Here is a 19,185-nt window from a genome sequence, read left to right as displayed (position 1 = left end):
ACAATCTGAGATAATGTCCTGGAGAAGTCTGTGTAGTTGAAAGACATGGATAATCATGAGGTCAGCGGACTCCTTCACTGAAGGCAACTTGGGTAAGATGATGAAATTGGCTGCCTTGAAGAACCGATTGACGACCACCAGGATGTGGTAAGCCCTTGAGATGGCGGTAACCCTGTGATAAAGTCTACAGACAGATGAGACCAGGGCCGGATGGGGATGGGCAGAGGTTGGAGCAACCCGGCCGGTCACTAACGTGAAGACTTGCTTTGGGCACAACCGGTCGCAACAAAGGATCTCACATCCTCCATCAATTTGGGCCACCAGAATTTCCCGGTTCAGGAATCCCTGGATGCCCTGTTAATTTAGAGGAGTGTCCCCATTGTAGTACTCGGGACCGGGCTGATCGCGGAACGTCAAGTCTGTTAGTGGGTCCCTCGCCGAGGTCAGGTTCACGGGTCTGGGCTTGTCAGAAAGGTGGTCTCAATACTCCATATCACAGGGGCCACAATTCATGAGCTGGGGATTATGGGCTCGGGGTCCCTCTCCTCATTAGAGACATCGTGTTGGCGGGACAGGGCATCTGCCTTCTGATTCTTGTATCCCGGCCGATAGGTTAGTGTGAAATCGAACCTGTTAAAAAACAGAGCCCACCTAGCCTGGCGAGCATTCAACCTCTTGGCTTCTTGAATGGCGACCAAGTTCTTATGGTCTGTCCAGATCACAAAAGGCTGAGGTGCCCCCTCCTACCAGTGTCTACACCCCTCAAGAGCCCACTTACAGTGCATTGCAAAAGTATTCATCCCTCTTGGTGTTTTTCCTATTTTGTTGCATTACAACCTGTAATTTGAATAGATTTTTTTATTTGGATTTCATGTAATGGACATACACAAAATATTCCAAATTGGTGAAGTGAAATTAAAAAAATACCTTGATTCAAAAATGTCAAAATTTTTTAAAATTGAAGTGGTGCGTGCATATGTATTCACCCCCTTTGCTATGAAGCCCCTAAATCAGATCTGGTGCAACTAATTACCTTCAGAAGTAACCTAATTGGTTAAATAAAGTCCACCTGTGTGCAATCTAAGTGTCACATGATCTCAGTATATATACACCTGTTCTGAAAGGCCCCAGAGTCTGCAACGCCACTAAGCAAGCGGCACCACCAAGCAAGTGGCACCATGAAGACCAAGGAGCTCTCCAAACAGGTCAGGGACAAAGTTGTGGAGAAGTACAGATCAGGGTTGAGTTATAAAAAAATATCCAAAACTTTGAACATCCCACGGAGCACCATTAAATCCATTATTACATTTTTTTAAGAATATGGCACCACAACAAACCTGCCAAGAGAGGGCCGCCCACCAAAACTCACAGACCAGGCAAGGTGGGCATTAATCAGAGAGGCAACGAAGAGACCAAAGATAACCCTGAAGGAGCTGCAAAGCTCCACAGCAGAGATTGGAGTATCTGTCCATAGGACCAGTTTAAGCCGTACACTCCACAGAGCTGGGCTTTATGGAAGAGTGGCCAGAAAAAAAGCCATTGCTTCAAGAACAAAATAAGCAAACACGTTTGGTGTTAGCCAAAAGCCATGTGGGAGACTCCCCAAACATATGAAAGAATGTACTCTGGTCAGATGAGACAAAAATGTAGCTTTTTGTCCATCAAGGAAGTCGCTATGTCTGGCGCAATCCAACACCTCTCATCAACCCGAGAATACCATCCCCACAGTGAAGCACGGTGGTGGCAGCATCATGCTGTGGGAATGTTTTTCATCGGCAGGGACTGGGAAACTGGTCAGGATTGAAGGAATGATGGATGGCACTAAATACAGGGAAATTCTTGAGGGAAACGTGTTTCAGACTTCCAGAGATTTGAGACTGGGATGGAGGTTCACCTTCCAGCAGGACAATGACCCTAAGTATACTGCTATAGCAACACTCGAGTGGTTTAAGGGGAAACATTTAAATGTCTTGCAATGGCCTAGTCAAAGCCCAGACCTCAATCCAATTCAGAATCTGTAGTATGACTTAAAGATTGCTGTACACCAGCGGAACCCATCCAACTTGATGGAGCTGGAGCAGTTTTGCCTTGAAGAATTGGCAAAAATCCCAGTGGCTAGATGTGCCAAGCTTTTAGAGACATACCTCAAGGGACTTGCAGGTGTAATTGCTGCAAAAAAGGTGGCTCTAGTTATCTTGTATTGTTAGTGGCTCTATAGTATATTAGTGGTTATATAGTTTACTAGTGGTTCTATAGTATAATACTGGTTATATAGTATACTAGTGGTTCTATAGTATAATAGTGGTTATATGGTATACTAGTGGTTTTATAGTATTGTTAGTGGTTATATAGTATTGTTAGTGGTTATATAGTATACTAGTGGTTATATAGTATACTGGTGGTTATATAGTATACTAGTGGTTCTATAGTATACTAGTGGTTATATAGTATACTGGTGGTTATATAGTATACTGGTGGTTCTATAGTATACTAGTGGTTCTATAGTATACTGGTGGTTCTATAGTATACTGGTGGTTATATAGTATACTAGTGGTTATATAGTATACTGGTGGTTCTATAGTATATTAGTGGTTATATAGTTTAATAGTGGTTATATAGTATACTAGTGGTTATATAGTATACTGGTGGTTATATAGTATACTAGTGGTTATATAGTATACTGGTGGTTCTATAGTATATTGGTGGTTATATAGTTTAATAGTGGTTATATAGTTTAATAGTGGTTATATAGTATACTAGTGGTTATATAGTATACTAGTGGTTCTATAGTATACTGGTGGTTATATAGTATACTGGTGGTTCTATAGTATACTAGTGGTTATATAGTATACTAGTGGTTATATAGTATACTGGTGGTTATATAGTATACTAGTGGTTATATAGTATACTAGTGGTTATATAGTATACTGGTGGTTCTATAGTATACTGGTGGTTATATAGTTTAATAGTGGTTATATAGTATACTAGTGGTTATATAGTATACTAGTGGTTCTATAGTATACTGGTGGTTATATAGTATACTGGTGGTTCTATAGTATACTGGTGGTTCTATAGTATACTGGTGGTTATATAGTATACTAGTGGTTCTATAGTATACTAGTGGTTATATAGTATACTAGTGGTTCTATAGTATACTAGTGGTTCTATAGTATAATACTGGTTATATAGTATACTAGTGGTTCTATAGTATAATAGTGGTTATATGGTATACTAGTGGTTTTATAGTATTGTTAGTGGTTATATAGTATTGTTAGTGGTTATATAGTATACTAGTGGTTATATAGTATACTGGTGGTTATATAGTATACTAGTGGTTCTATAGTATACTAGTGGTTATATAGTATACTGGTGGTTATATAGTATACTGGTGGTTCTATAGTATACTAGTGGTTCTATAGTATACTGGTGGTTCTATAGTATACTGGTGGTTATATAGTATACTAGTGGTTATATAGTATACTGGTGGTTCTATAGTATATTAGTGGTTATATAGTTTAATAGTGGTTATATAGTATACTAGTGGTTATATAGTATACTGGTGGTTATATAGTATACTAGTGGTTATATAGTATACTGGTGGTTCTATAGTATATTGGTGGTTATATAGTTTAATAGTGGTTATATAGTTTAATAGTGGTTATATAGTATACTAGTGGTTATATAGTATACTAGTGGTTCTATAGTATACTGGTGGTTATATAGTATACTGGTGGTTCTATAGTATACTAGTGGTTATATAGTATACTAGTGGTTATATAGTATACTGGTGGTTATATAGTATACTAGTGGTTATATAGTATACTAGTGGTTATATAGTATACTGGTGGTTCTATAGTATACTGGTGGTTATATAGTTTAATAGTGGTTATATAGTATACTAGTGGTTATATAGTATACTAGTGGTTCTATAGTATACTGGTGGTTATATAGTATACTGGTGGTTCTATAGTATACTGGTGGTTCTATAGTATACTGGTGGTTATATAGTATACTAGTGGTTCTATAGTATACTAGTGGTTATATAGTATACTAGTGGTTCTATAGTATACTAGTGGTTCTATAGTATACTAGTGGTTCTATAGTATACTGGTGGTTCTATAGTATACTGGTGGTTATATAGTATACTAGTGGTTATATAGTATACTAGTGGTTATATAGTATACTAGTGGTTATATAGTATACTAGTGGTTCTATGCTTGTGAATGTGGTGGTTGGGGATAGAGGTATGAGGGAATAGATGGAGTGATAACAAAGCTAATTAATAAACTGATGTAACATTGTCACTTACCACGGCGGGGAAATTCAACTGTGATAGAAGGTGAAGTAGGCTATATCTCCAATACCCCCTCCCCTCCGACTGTGTCTGACTGACTGACTCATCACTGGAATGGCCTAGTGTTTCACTGCCTCCAGTCCCCAGGCAACCACAGCCCCGTCCTGTCTTACCGGGATACTACTGCTGTTGATGCCCTCCAAAACGCTTGTCCAAACTCCCCTCATCCATGGAGGCAAGCCTAGTCCCCATCACCAGATTGCCCTTCAAAATGTCAACCCAATATTCCCAGTAACAACAAGCCAGCGCAGTCCCCAGCTCCAGGCTCTGTGTCCTGTATGTTGGATGGTATCATGGAATTTTTAGCAGCTCTCTGCACTGTGTGAGAACAGGATCAGATTTAAAATCAATGTCCTCACTTTTCATCTGCTTTATCTTGGGTCCATCTTGTCATAATATTGACTTGAGATGTTTGTTTGCAGCACCACTGTAGAGGGATGTTTACTCCCTATGCAGAGAACAGAGACCGAGAGCATAGAAAAAGAAAGAGCAGAGAGAGAGAATTGAGAGAGCATAGAGAAAGAAAGAGCAGAGAGAGAATTGAGAGAGCATAGAGAAAGAAAGAGCAGAGAGAGAGAATTGAGAGAGCAGAGAGAAAGAGAGCAGAGAGAGCGCTGCAGATGGGATCACTGCTCTCCTGTATGTTGTTTATCTCGTATAGGACCTCTGCTCTATTCAAATCAAATGTATTTATAGCCCTTCTTACATCAGCTGATGTCACAAAGTGCTGTACAGAAATCCAGCTTAAAACCCCGAACAGCAAGCAATGCAGGTCTAGAAGCACGTGTGTGCTCATTTAGGATCTCTGCTCTCCTGTATGTGATTTAGCTCATTTAGGATCTCTGCTCTGCTGTGTGTGGTTTAGATCATATAGGATCTCTGCTCTCCTGTGTGTGATTTAGCTCACATAGGATCTCTGCTCTGCTGTGTGTGGTTTAGATCATATAGGATCTCTGCTCTGCTGTGTGTGGTTTAGATCATATAGGATCTCTGCTCTCCTGTGTGTGGTTTAGCTCATACAGGATCTCTGCTCTCCTGTGTGTGATTTAGCTCATATAGGATCTCTGCTCTGCTGTGTGTGGTTTAGATCATATAGGATCTCTGCTCTCCTGTGTGTGGTTTAGCTCATACAGGATCTCTGCTCTCCTGTGTGTGATTTAGCTCATATAGGATCTCTGCTCTGCTGTGTGTGGTTTAGATCATATAGGATCTCTGCTCTCCTGTGTGTGGTTTAGCTCATTTAGGATCTCTGCTCTCCTGTATATGGTTTAGATCATATAGGATCTCTGCGCAAAGCTGTGTGTGTGTGTGTGTGTGTGTGTGTGTGTGTGTGTGTGTGTTGTAACATGATAGTAATACAGCATCATGTGTGTGGTAAATCTCTCAGGCGGTGTGGCTACAGCAAGGCCAAGCAGGAACCTGATGAAGAGAAGATACACTTCCACAACGGCCACAGTAAGTTACGCACACACACACACACACACACACACACACACACACACACACACACACACACACACACACACACACACAGACACTGTATTGCATTCTATACTACACCACTGACTGTTAGACAGCCACCTCCAGCACATCAGATGCTGCTGCCTATAGACATAGACTAGGAGTCACTAGCCACTTTAATCATGTCTCCATATCTTGCATTACTCATCTCATATGTGTACTCTTGTACTATTCTACGGTCTCTTAGTCACTTTAATTTTGTAAATATTGCATCACCCGTCTCATATGTGTATATACTGTATTCTATACTATGCCACTGTATTTTAGTCCAATGCCGCTCTGACATATATACACATTACCGTTAAAAAGTTTGGGGTCACTTGAAGTGTCCTTGTTTTTGAAAGAAAAGCTACATTTTTTGTCCATTAAAATAACATAAAATTGATTAGAAATACTGTGTAGACATTGTTAATGTTGTAAATGACTATTGTAGCTGGAAATGGCTGATTTTTTTAAATGGAATATCTACATAGGCGTACAGAGGCCCATAAACAGCAATCATCACTCCTGTGTTCCAATGGCACGTTGTGTTAGCTAATCCAAGTTTATCATTTTAAAAGGCTAATTGATCATTAGAAAACCCTTCTGCAATTATGTTAGCACAGCTGAAAACTATTGTCCTGATTAAAGAAGCAATAAAACTGTCCTTCTTAGGCTAGCTGAGTATCTGGAGCATCAGCATTTGTGGGTTCGATTACAGGCTCAAAATGGCCAGAAACAAAGACCTTTCTTCTGAAACTCGTCAGTCTATTCTTGTTCTGAGAAATTAAGACTATTCCATGTGAGAAATTGCCCTCCCTTCTCAGAATAGCGCAAACTGGCTCTAACCAGAATAGAAAGAGAAGTGGGAGGCCCCAGTGCACAACTGAGCAAGAGGACAAGTACATTAGAGTATCTAGTTTGAGAAACAGACGCCTCACAAGTACTCAAATGGCAGCTTCATTAAATTATACCCGCAAAACACCAGTGTCAACGTAAACAGTGAAGAGGCGACTCCGGGATGCTGGCCTTCTAGGCAGATTTACAAAGAAAAAGCCATATCTCAGACTGGCCAATAAAAATAAAAGATTAAGATGGGCAAAAGAACACAGACACTGGACAGAGGAAGATTGAAAAAAGTGTTATGGACAGACGAATCTAAGTTTGAGGTGTTCGGGTCACAAAGAAGAACATTCGTGAGATGCAGAAAAAATGAAAAGATACTGGAGGAGTGCTTGATGCCATCTGTCATTATGGTGGAGGCAATGTGATGGTCTTGGGGTGCTTTGGTGGTGGTAAAGTGGGAGATTTGTACAGGGTAAAAGGGATCTTGAAGAAGGAAGGTTATCACTCCATTTTGTAACGCCATGCCATACCCTACCCTGTGGACGGTGCTTAATTGGAGACAATTTCCTCCTACAACAGGACAATGACCCAAAGCACAGCTCCAAACTATGACAGAACTATTTAGGGAAAAAGCAGTCAGCTGGTGTTCTGTCTATAATGGAGTGGCCAGCACAGTCACCGGATCTCAACCCTATTGAGCTGTTGTGGGAGCAGCTTGACCGTAAGGTACGTAAGAAGTGCCCATCAAGCCAATCCAACTTGTGGGAGGTGCTTCAGGAAACATGGGGTGAAATCTCTTCAGATTACCTCAACAAATTGACAACTAAAATGCCGAAGGTCTGCAAAGCTGTGTCACGTCCTGCCCAGCAGATGGAGCTATTGTTTTAGTTTTGGGGTCAGGACGTGACAGTTTTGTGTATGGGAATGTTTGTATTGTTGATTGGGACTTCCAATTGAAGGCAGGTGTGTTGAGTTGCCTTTGATTGGAAGTCCTATATAGGTGTGTGTGTTTTTCTTTGGGGTTGTGGGTGGTTGTTTTGCACTGCGTTTGTTAGCCTGCAAACTGTTGCTGCTGTCTTGTTTATTGTTTCCTGTGGATGCTTTACTCCTTTTTTGGGTAATTAAATATGAGTATTCACATACCTGCTGCACCTTAGTTCATTTCTGAAGACAGCCGTGCCAGAACCACCCACCAAACCAGGACCAAGCAGCAGAAGAGGAGGAAGCCACAGGAGAAAAAAAGGAGGAATGGACATGGGAGGACGTCCTGGATGGCAAGGGAGCCTACACCTGGGAGGAGATCCTGGCCGGAAGGGATCGCCTCCCATGGGAACAGGTGGAGGCACTCAGGAGAGTGGAGGCAGCTGGACAGAGGAACCAACGGGAACGTTTTGCTGGAACACGGTTGAGTAGGATACCCGAGAGGCAGCCCCTAGATTTCTTTTGATCCGCCCGCCAGTCAGGAGCCGCCAGATCCGCCCGCCAGTCAGGAGCCGCCAGAGCCGCCCGCCAGTCAGGAGCCGCCAGAGCCGCCCGCCAGTCAGGGGCCGCCAGAGCCGCCCGCCAGTCAGGGGCCGCCAGAGCCGCCCGCCAGTCAGGGGCCGCCAGAGCCGCCCGCCAGTCAGGAGCCGCCAGAGCCGCCCGCCAGTCAGGAGCCGCCAGAGCCGCCCGCCAGTCAGGAGCCGCCAGATCCGCCCGCCAGTCAGGAGCCGCCAGATCCGCCCGCCAGTCAGGAGCCGCCAGATCCGCCCGCCAGTCAGGAGCCGCCAGAGCCAGAGCCGCCAGAGCCGCCCGCCAGTCAGGAGCCGCCAGAGCCGCCCGCCAGTCAGGAGCCGCCAGAGCCGCCCGCCAGTCAGGAGCCGCCAGAGCCGCCCGCCAGTCAGGAGCCGCCAGAGCCGCCCGCCAGTCAGGAGCCGCCAGAGCCGCCCGCCAGTCAGGAGCCGCCAGAGCCGCCCGCCCGGAACTGCCAGAGCCGCCCGACTGCCCGGAACTGCCAGAGCGGCCCGACTGCCCGGAACTGCCAGAGCGGCCCGACTGCCCGGAACTGCCAGAGCGGCCCGACTGCCCGGAACTGCCAGAGCGGCCCGACTGCCCGGTTCTGCCAGAGCGGCCCGACTGCCCGGTTCTGCCAGAGCGGCCCGACTGCCCGGTTCTGCCAGAGCGGCCCGACTGCCCGGTTCTGCCAGGGTGCCCTGCCTGTCCTCCGGCCCAGCCCGAGTGGTCCTCCTGTCCTCCGGCCCAGCCCGAGTGGCCCTCCTGCCCTCTGGCCCAGCCCGAGTGGCCCTCCTGGCCCAGCCCGAATGGCCCTCCTGCCCTCCGGCCCAGCCCGAATGGCCCTCCTGCCCTCCGGCCCAGCCCGAGTGGCCCTCCTGCCCTCCGACCCAGCCCAAGTGGTCCGTCTGCCAGGGTCAGCCCGAGTGGCCCGTCTGCCCGGCGCAGCTATCGGCGCCGCCAAAGTGGGCGATGCCGAAGGTGGAGCGAGGTCCACGTCCTGCACCGGAGCCACCTCCAGGATAGGTGGGTTGGGGAGGGAGGGTGTAGCACAGTGCCGTCGGTGACGGCAGCCACCCTCCCTTCCCTCCCTTATTGTTTAGGGGTTATTGTTTATGGGTTTTTTGTTGGTGTTTTCTGTTGGTAGGTGCATTCCGGGGTCTATATAGGTGTGGGTGTTTTTCTTTGGGGTTGTGGGTGGTTGTTTTGCACTGCGTTTGTTAGCCTGCAAACTGTTGCTGCTGTCTTGTTTATTGTTTCCTGTGGATGCTTTACTCCTTTTTTGGGTAATTAAATATGAGTATTCACATACCTGCTGCGCCTTGGTTCATTTCTGAAGACAGCCGTTACAAGCTGTAACTGCTGCAAATGGACAATTCTTTGACGAAAGCAAAGTTTGAAGGACACAATTATTATTTCAATTAAAAATCATTTTTAATAAACTTGTCAACGTCTTGACTATATTTCTATTCATTTTGCAACTCATTTCATGTATGTTTTCATGGAAAACAAGGACATTTCTAAGTGATCCCAAACTTTTGAACGGTAGTGCGTATCGACCCCAACACCTACAAGTATCTCCTTTCTCTCTCTAGTTATGTTCCCAGGGACGTACAGTGCATTCAGACTCCTTAACTTTTTCCACATTTAGTTACGTTACAGTCGTATTCAAAAATTGATTAAATTGGTTTTTTCCCCCTCATCAATCTATGTACAATACACCATAATGACAATGGAAAAACAGGTTTGTAAACATTTTTGCAAATGTATTTGAAAATAAAAACGGAAATCTCATATTTACATAAGTATTTACTTTACTCAGTACTTTGTTGAAGCACCTTTGGTAGAGATTACTGCCTGGAGTCTTCTTGGGTATGATGCTACAAGCTTGGCTCAACTGCATTTGGGGAGTTTCTCCCATTCTTCTCTGCAGATCTGCTCAAGCTCTGTCAGGTTGGATGGGGAACATTGCTGCACAGCTATTTTCAGGTCTCTCCAGAGATGTTCGATCGAGTTCATGTCTGGGCTCTGGCTGGGCCACTCAAGGACATTCAGAGACTTGTCCCGAAGCCACTCCTGCATTGTCTTGGCTGTGTGCTTAGGGCTGTTGTCCTGTTGGAAGGTGAACCTTCGCCTCAGTCTGAGGTCCTGAGCGCTCCGTTCATCTTTCCCTCGATCCTAACTAATCTCCCAATCCCTGCCGCTGAAGTACATCCACACTGCATGATGCCGCCACCACCATGCTTCACCGTAGGGATGGTGCCAGGTTTCCTCCAGATGTGACACTTGACATTCAGGCCAAAGAGTTCAATCTTGGTTTCATCAGACCAGAGAATCTTGTTTCTAATGGTCTGAGAGTCTTTAGGTGCATTTTGGTCAACTCCAAGTGAGCAGTCATGTGCCTTTTACTGAGGATTGGCATCTGTCTGGCCACTCTACCATAAAGGCCTGATTGGTGGAGTGCTGCAGAGATGGTTGGCCTTCTGGAAGGTTCTTCCATCTCCACAGAGGAACGCTAGAGCTCTGTCAGAGTGACCATCGGGTTCTTGGTCACCTCCCTGACCACGGCCCTTGTCCCCCGATTGCTCAGTTTGGCCGGGCGGCCAGCTCTAGGAAGAGTCTTGGTGGTTCCAAACTTCTTCCATTTAAGAATGATGGATGCCACTGTGTTCTTGGGGATCTTCAATGGTGCAGAAATGTTTTGGTACCCTTCCCCAGATCTGTGCCTCGACACAATCCTGTCTCGGAGCTCTACGGACAATTCCTTCAAACTCATGGCTTGGTTTTTGCTCTGACATGCACAGTCAGCTGTGGGACATTATATAGACAGGTGTGTGCCTTTTCAAATCAGGTCCAATCATGGTGCGGCTTCCGGGTTAAGCAGGCGGGTGTTAAGAAGCGTGGTTTGGCGGGTCATGTTTCACAGGACGCATGACTCGACCTTTGTCTCCTGAGCTCGTTGGGGAGTTGCAGCAACGAGTCAAGATCGAAATTGGGTAAAATACAACAACTAAAAAATACACACAAAAAAAACACGGTATTTATGTTTTTAAACCTGTTTTCTCTTTTTCATGATGGGGTATTGTGATGTCATTATGGGGTATTGTGATATCATTATGGGGTATTGTGATGTCATTATGGGGTATTGTGTGTAGATTGATGAGGGAAAAAATGATCGGATCAATTTTAAAATAAGGCTGTAACGTAACAAAATGTGGAAAAAGTCAATGGGTCTGAATACTTTCCGAATGCACTGTATATAGACCCAAAAGGGTGTGTATGTATATCCACACTTATGAGTATGTCCTCTCTCTCTCTAGTTATGTACCCGGGGGTGCGTACGTATATCGACCCCCACACCTACGAGGATCCCAACCAGGCCGTCCATGAGTTCGCCAAGGAGATCGATGTTTCCTGCATCACAATTGAGAGAGTCATCGGAGCTGGTGAGTGGAGTGTGTGTGTGTGTGTGTGTGCGTACACACTGTGGTTGAATGTTTACATGTATGTCTTCCAGGATTTGTTGTGGGGTGGTTAACTGTGTTTCTATTCCAGGTGAGTTTGGGGAGGTGTGCAGCGGCCCACTCCGTCTGCCTAGTAAGAAGGAGTTCCCAGTAGCCATTAAGACCCTGAAGGCAGGTTACACAGAACGACAAAGGCGGGACTTCCTAGGGGAGGCGTCCATCATGGGACAGTTTGATCATCCAAACATCATCCACCTGGAAGGCGTGGTCACCAAGAGTATGTCTTGTTTCATATCATTTTGTCTGTAAAAATACAGTTGAAGTCGGAAGTTTACATACACTTTAGCCAAATACATTTATACTCAGTTTTTCACAATTCCTGACATTTAATCCTAGTAAAAATTTGGTGTCTTAAGCCAGTTAGGATCACCACTATATTTTAAGAATGTGAAATGTCAGAATAATAGTAGAGATAATTATTTATTTCAGTTTTAATTTCTTTCATCACATTCCCAGTGGGTCAGAAGTTTACACTCAATTAGTATTTGGTAGAATTGCCTTTAAATTGTTTAACTTGGGTCAAACGTTTTGTGTAGCCTTCCACAAGATTCCCACAAGTTGGGTGAATTTTGGCCCATTCCTCCTGACAGAGCTGGTGTAACTGAGTCAGGTTTGTAGACCTCCTTGCTCACACATGCTTTTTCAGTTCTGCCCACAAATTTTCTATGGGATTGAGGTCCGGTCTTTGTGATAGCCACTCCAATACCTTGACTTTGTTGTCCTTAAGCCATTTTGCCACAACTTTGGAAGTATGCTTGGGGTCATTGTCGATTTGGAAGACCCATTTGCGACCAAACTTTAACTTCCTGACTGATGTCTTGAGATGTTGCTTCAAAATATCAACAAAATGTTCCCTCCTCAAGATGCCATCTATTTTGTGAAGTGCACTAGTCCCTCCTGCAGCAAAGCTTTTTCCTCCAAACATAACGATGGTCATTATGGCCAAACAGTTCTATTTTTGTTTCATCAGACCAGAGGGCATTTCTCCAAAAAGTACGATCTTTGTCCCCATGTGCAGTTGCAAACCGTAGTCTGGATATTTTTATGACGGTTTTGTAGCAGTGGCTTCTTCCTTGCTGAGCAGCCTTTCAAGTTATGTCGATATAGGACTTTTTAGTGTGGATATAGATACTTTTGTACCTGTTTCCTGCGGCATCTTCACAAGATCCTTTGCTGCTGTTCTGGGATTGATTTTCACTTTTCGCACGAAAGTACGTTAATCTCTAGGAGACAGAACGCTTCTCCTTCCTGAGCGGTATGACGGCTGCGTGATCCCATGGTGTTTGTACTTGCGTACTATTGTTTGTACAGATGAACGTGGTACCTTCAGGCGTTTGGAAATTGCTCCCAAGGATGAACCAGACTTGTGGAGGTCTACAATTTATTTTCTGGGGTCTTGGCTGATTTCTTTACATTTTTCCCATGATGTCAAGCAAAGAGGCACTGAGTTTGAAGGTAGGCCTTGAAATACATCCACAGGTACACCTACAATTGACTCAAATGATGTCAATTAGCTTATCAGAAGCTTCTAAAGCCATGACATCATATTCTGGAATTTTCCAAGCTGTTTAAAGGCACAGTCAACTTAGTGTATGTAAACTTCTGACCCATACACAATGTAGATGTCCTAACCGACTTGTTGAAACTATACTTTGTTAACAAGAAATTTGTGGAGTGGTTGAAAAACAAGTTTTAGGGGCCTCCCGGGTGGTGCAGTGGTCTAAGGTACTGCAGTGCTAGCTGTGCCACTAGAGATTCTGGGTTCGAGCCCAGGCTCTGTCGCAGCCGGCCGCGACCGGGAGGCCCATGGGGCGGCACACAATTGGCCCAGCATTGTCCGGGTTAGGGATGGTTTTGCCGGCAGGGATATCCTTGTCTCATCGCGCACTAGCGTCCGCTGGACGGGCGCTGTGCACGCTGACCAGGTCGCTAGGTGTACGGTGTTTCCTCCAACACATTGGTGCGGCTGGCTTCCGGGTTGGATGTGTGCTGTGTTAAGAAGCAGTGCGGCTTGGTTGGGTTGTGTTTCGGAGGATGCATGGCTCTCGACTTTCGCCTCTCCCGAGTCCGTACGGGAGTTGCAGCGATGAGACAAGACAGTAACTACTAACAATTGGATACGAAGAAATGGTGTAAAAAATAAAAAAGTTTGAATGGCTCCAACCTAAGTGTAAACCTCCGACTTCAACTGTACATGTTGCATATATTGTCTGTATTAATACATGTTGTGTATATTGTCTGTATTAATACATGTTGTGTATATTGTCTGTATTAATACACGTTGTGTATATTGTCTGTATTAATACATGTTGTGTATATTGTCTGTATTATTACATGTTGTGTTTATTGTCTGTATTAATACATGTTGTGTATATTGTCGGTATTAATACATGTTGTGTATATTGTCGGTATTAATACATGTTGTGTATATTGTCTGTATTAATACATGTTGTGTATATTGTCTGTATTAATACATGTTGTGTATATTGTCTGTATTAATACATGTTGTGTATATTGTCTGTATTAATACATGTTGTGTTTATTGTCTGTATTAATACATGTTGTGTATATTGTCGGTATTAATACATGTTGTGTATATTGTCTATGTGGTTTCATTGCAGCGGTGATGTCTTGCTCATCTGTTTGATATAATATTATTCTCTCTATTCTTTTGTCAGCAAAACCTGTGATGATCATCACGGAGTACATGGAGAATGGATCACTGGACACCTTCCTCAAGGTAAACCATGTGGATCACTGGACACCTTCCTCAAGGTAAACCATGTGGATCACCTTCCTCAAGGTAAACCATGTGGATCACCTTCCTCAAGGTAAACCATGTGGATCACTGGACACCTTCTTCAAGGTAAACCATGTGGATCACTGGACACCTTCTTCAAGGTAAACCATGTGCATCACTGGACACCTTCTTCAAGGTAAACCATGTGGATCACCTTCCTCAAGGTAAACCATGTGGATCACCTTCCTCAAGGTAAACCATGTGGATCACCTTCCTCAAGGTAAACCATGTGGATCACTGGACACCTTCCTCAAGGTAAATCATGTGGATCACCTTCCTCAAGGTAAACCATGTGGATCACCTTCCTCAAGGTAAACCATGTGGATCACCTTCCTCAAGGTAAACCATGTGGATCACTGGACACCTTCCTCAAGGTAAACCATGTGGATCACCTTCCTCAAGGTAAACCATGTGGATCACTGGACACCTTCTTCAAGGTAAACCATGTGGATCACCTTCCTCAAGGTAAACCATGTGGATCACTGGACACCTTCCTCAAGGTAAACCATGTGGATCACCTTCCTCAAGGTAAACCATGTGGATGACCTTCCTCAAGGTAAACCATGTGGATCCCTGGACACCTTCTTCAAGGTAAACCATGTGGATCCCTGGACACCTTCCTCAAGGTAAACCATGTGGATCACCTTCCTCAAGGTAAACCATGTGGATCACTGGACACCTTCTTCAAGGTAAACCATGTGGATCACTGGACACCTTCCTCAAGGTAAACCATGTGGATCACCTTCCTCAAGGTAAACCATGTGGATCACTGGACACCTTCTTCAAGGTAAACCATGTGGATCACTGGACACCTTCCTCAAGGTAAACCATGTGGATCACCTTCCTCAAGGTAAACCATGTGGATCACTGGACACCTTCTTCAAGGTAAACCATGTGGATCACCTTCCTCAAGGTAAACCATGTGGATCACTGGACACCTTCCTCAAGGTAAACCATGTGGATCACCTTCCTCAAGGTAAACCATGTGGATGACCTTCCTCAAGGTAAACCATGTGGATCCCTGGACACCTTCTTCAAGGTAAACCATGTGGATCCCTGGACACCTTCCTCAAGGTAAACCATGTGGATCACCTTCCTCAAGGTAAACCATGTGGATCACTGGACACCTTCCTCAAGGTAAACCATGTGGAACACTGGACACTTTTGACGTCTGAATGTCATGACCACAACGTCTAAAAATGGGTCCAAAATGCCAGCCTTTTCCCTTTACAGTGCACTACTTTAGACCAGGGACACCCCAATCCCTTTACAGTGCACTACTTTAGACCAGGGACACCCCAGTCCCTTTACAGTGCACTACTTTAGACCAGGGACACCCCAATCCCTTTACAGTGCACTACTTTAGACCAGGGACACCCCAGTCCCTTTACAGTGCACTACTTTAGACCAGGGACACCCCAATCCCTTTACAGTGCACTACTTTAGACCAGGGACACCCCAGTCCCTTTACAGTGCACTACTTTAGACCAGGGACACCCCAGTCCCTTTACAGTGCACTACTTTAGACCAGGGACACCCCAGTCCCTTTACAGTGCACTACTTTAGACCAGGGACACCCCAATCCCTTTACAGTGCACTACTTTAGACCAGGGACACCCCAGTCCCTTTACAGTGCACTACTTTAGACCAGGGACACCCCAATCCCTTTACAGTGCACTACTTTAGACCAGGGACACCCCAGTCCCTTTACAGTGCACTACTTTAGACCAGGGCTCATAGGGGAATAGAGTGTGTGCCCCCAATCAAGAATAGTACATTATAAAGGAAATGGGGTGTCCCTGGTCAAAGGTAGTGCATTATAAAGGAAATGGGGTGTCATTAGGGACGTACTCTTGAGCTCTTCCTCCCTCTTCTTCCTGTAGAAGAACGATGGCCAGTTCACAGTGATCCAGCTGGTTGGGATGCTGCGTGGTATGGCGTCAGGCATGCGCTACCTGTCTGACATTGGATATGTGCACCGGGACCTGGCGGCGCGTAACATCCTGGTCAACAGCAACCTGGTGTGTAAGGTGTCTGACTTCGGCCTGTCCAGAGTCCTGGAGGACGATGCAGAGGCTGCATATACGACCAGGGTAAGTGTCTGTCTGGTCTGTCTGTCTGTCTGCGTGTCTGTCTGCGTGTCTGTCTGCGTGTCTGTCTGCGTGTCTGTCTGCGTGTCTGTCTGCGTGTCTGTCTGTCTGCGTGTCTGTCTGTCTGCGTGTCTGTCTGTCTGCGTGTCTGTCTGTCTGCGTGTCTGTCTGTCTGCGTGTCTGTCTGTCTGCGTGTCTGTCTGTCTGCGTGTCTGTCTGTCTGCGTGTCTGTCTGTCTGCGTGTCTGTCTGTCTGCGTGTCTGTCTGTCTGCGTGTCTGTCTGTCTGCGTGTCTGTCTGCGTGTCTGTCTGTCTGCGTGTCTGTCTGTCTGCGTGTCTGTCTGTCTGCGTCTGTCTGCGTGTCTGTCTGCGTGTCTGTCTGCGTGTCTGTCTGTCTGCGTGTCTGTCTGTCTGCGTGTCTGTCTGTCTGTCTGTCTGTCTGTCTGTCTGTCTGTCTGTGTCTCTTTGTTTCTGTGTTCATCGTCTCTTCTAGCTCTACTGATTCCAATTGACCACTACATAGAGGGGGGGGGGTCTTGACAGGGAGGGAGTGCAAGTGAAGGATGGTGACAGGGTGGGAGGAGGGAGTGCAAGTGAAGGATAGTGACAGGGTGGGAGGAGGGAGTGTGCACGTGAAGGATAGTGACAGAGTGGGAGGAGGGAGTGTGCACGTGAAGGATAGTGACAGGGTGGGAGGAGGGAGTGTGCACATGAAGGATAGCATGCACACAGATCTCTGTGGTCTGAGGCTCATATGTGAGAGCTCTGTGTGTGTGTAGCAGTGTTAGCTAGCTGTCTCTACATGGCTGTCTGAGGCAGTGTGTATGTAGCAGTGTTAGCTAGCTGTCTCTACTTGGCTGTCTGAGGCAGTGTGTGTATGTAGCAGTGTTAGCTAGCTGTCTCTACATGGCTGTCTGAGGCAGTGTGTATGTAGCAGTGTTAGCTAGCTGTCTGAGGCAGTGTGTATGTAGCAGTGTTAGCTAGCTGTCTCTATTTGGCTGTCTGAGGCAGTGTGTATGTAGCAGTGTTAGCTAGCTGTCTCTACTTGGCTGTCTGAGGCAGTGTGTATGTAGCAGTGTTAGCTAGCTGTCTCTACTTGGCTGTCTGAGGCAGTGTGTGTATGTAGCAGTGTTAGCTAGCTGTCTCTACTTGGCTGTCTGAGGCAGTGTGTGTATGTAGCAGTGTTAGCTAGCTGTCTCTACATGGCTGTCTGAGGCAGTGTGTATGTAGCAGTGTTAGCTAGCTGTCTCTACTTGGCTGTCTGAGGCAGTGTGTATGTAGCAGTGTTAGCTAGCTGTCTCTACTTGGCTTTCTGAGGCAGTGTGTGTATGTAGCAGTGTTAGCTAGCTGTCTCTACTTGGCTGTCTGAGGCAGTGTGTATGTAGCAGTGTTAGCTAGCTGTCTCTACTTGGCTGTCTGAGGCAGTGTGTGTATGTAGCAGTGTTAGCTAGCTGTCTCGACTTGGCTGTCTGAGGCAGTGTGTATGTAGCAGTGTTAGCTAGCTGTCTCTACTTGGCTGTCTGAGGCAGTGTGTGTATGTAGCAGTGTTAGCTAGCTGTCTCTATTTGGCTGTCTGAGGCAGTGTGTGTATGTAGCAGTGTTAGCTAGCTGTCTCTACTTGGCTGTCTGAGGCAGTGTGTATGTAGCAGTGTTAGCTAGCTGTCTCTACTTGGCTGTCTGAGGCAGTGTGTGTATGTAGCAGTGTTAGCTAGCTGTCTCTACATGGCTGTCTGAGGCAGTGTGTGTATGTAGCAGTGTTAGCTAGCTGTCTCCATTTTGCTTTCTAAACCTGATAATTGTGTCTCCCAGATTGTGCAGGTTCTGTCACTGACTCTGACACGGCATCCAGGACAGCCAATTAGCATGCGACACAATCACCAGGACAGCCAATTAACACGCAGCACAGTCTCCAGGACATATCTACATTCTTGCTCTCTCTGAGAACCACACATAGCCTGTACACATCGTTCTCCGTCCTAAAATAACCATCCGAATGTTATTGATATGTTTCTCTCTCTCTCTCAGGGCGGTAAAATCCCGATCCGCTGGACTGCTCCAGAAGCAATTGCGTTCAGGAAGTTCACCTCCGCCTCTGACGTGTGGAGCTACGGCATCGCCATGTGGGAAGTGATGTCATATGGAGAGAGACCCTACTGGGAGATGAGTAACCAGGATGTAAGTCTTCTTCTCAATTGCCACCAATGGTAGGATTTAATGAGCTAGTGTATGGTTGCTGTAGATCATTAGAACAAAGTATTACTTTTTAATGTCACAGACTACAAGCTACTCTACTTATCAGATATTTATTCCGTATTACCAATGTATTCCTTTACAGTCACTAGACTGTAAGACCCAGAAACCAGAGAATATAGACGGTCTTTATCCGTCAATTATATTACAGGGCCACTGACTGTTAGTGTTATCCAGAAAATGGAGGTGAAATGTGTAGTATCTTAGTTACCAGGAGGGGAATGGCTAAGAGAGGAGATGGAGACATATTAATAGAAGAACAGTAGAAAAACACAAGTGGTATTGAATGTGCCTGACGGGGGATGGAGAGAGAGAGACGGAGTGAGAGAGG

At 45.5% G+C, this 19,185-nt stretch overlaps 1 protein-coding gene across 1 annotated transcript in view; it reads left to right on the top strand.

Moving 5' to 3' along the window:
- The window catches only part of epha5 (EPH receptor A5), a 130,573-nt gene that overhangs the window by 92,534 nt on the left and 18,854 nt on the right, over positions 1-19,185 (top strand). Inside the window, exons 9-14 of the mRNA XM_029692447.1 lie at positions 5,742-5,809; positions 11,512-11,637; positions 11,747-11,932; positions 14,394-14,455; positions 16,399-16,608; positions 18,630-18,779. Of these exons, the coding sequence (XP_029548307.1) occupies positions 5,742-5,809; positions 11,512-11,637; positions 11,747-11,932; positions 14,394-14,455; positions 16,399-16,608; positions 18,630-18,779 (802 nt within the window). The remainder of the gene's footprint in view (positions 1-5,741; positions 5,810-11,511; positions 11,638-11,746; positions 11,933-14,393; positions 14,456-16,398; positions 16,609-18,629; positions 18,780-19,185) is intronic.

The sequence above is a fragment of the Salmo trutta genome, chromosome 15, assembly GCF_901001165.1.
Source record: "Salmo trutta chromosome 15, fSalTru1.1, whole genome shotgun sequence".
Classification (NCBI taxonomy): domain Eukaryota; kingdom Metazoa; phylum Chordata; class Actinopteri; order Salmoniformes; family Salmonidae; genus Salmo; species Salmo trutta.
Note: the sequence above shows the minus strand (reverse complement) of the source record. Positions and strands in the feature narration are given on the sequence as shown.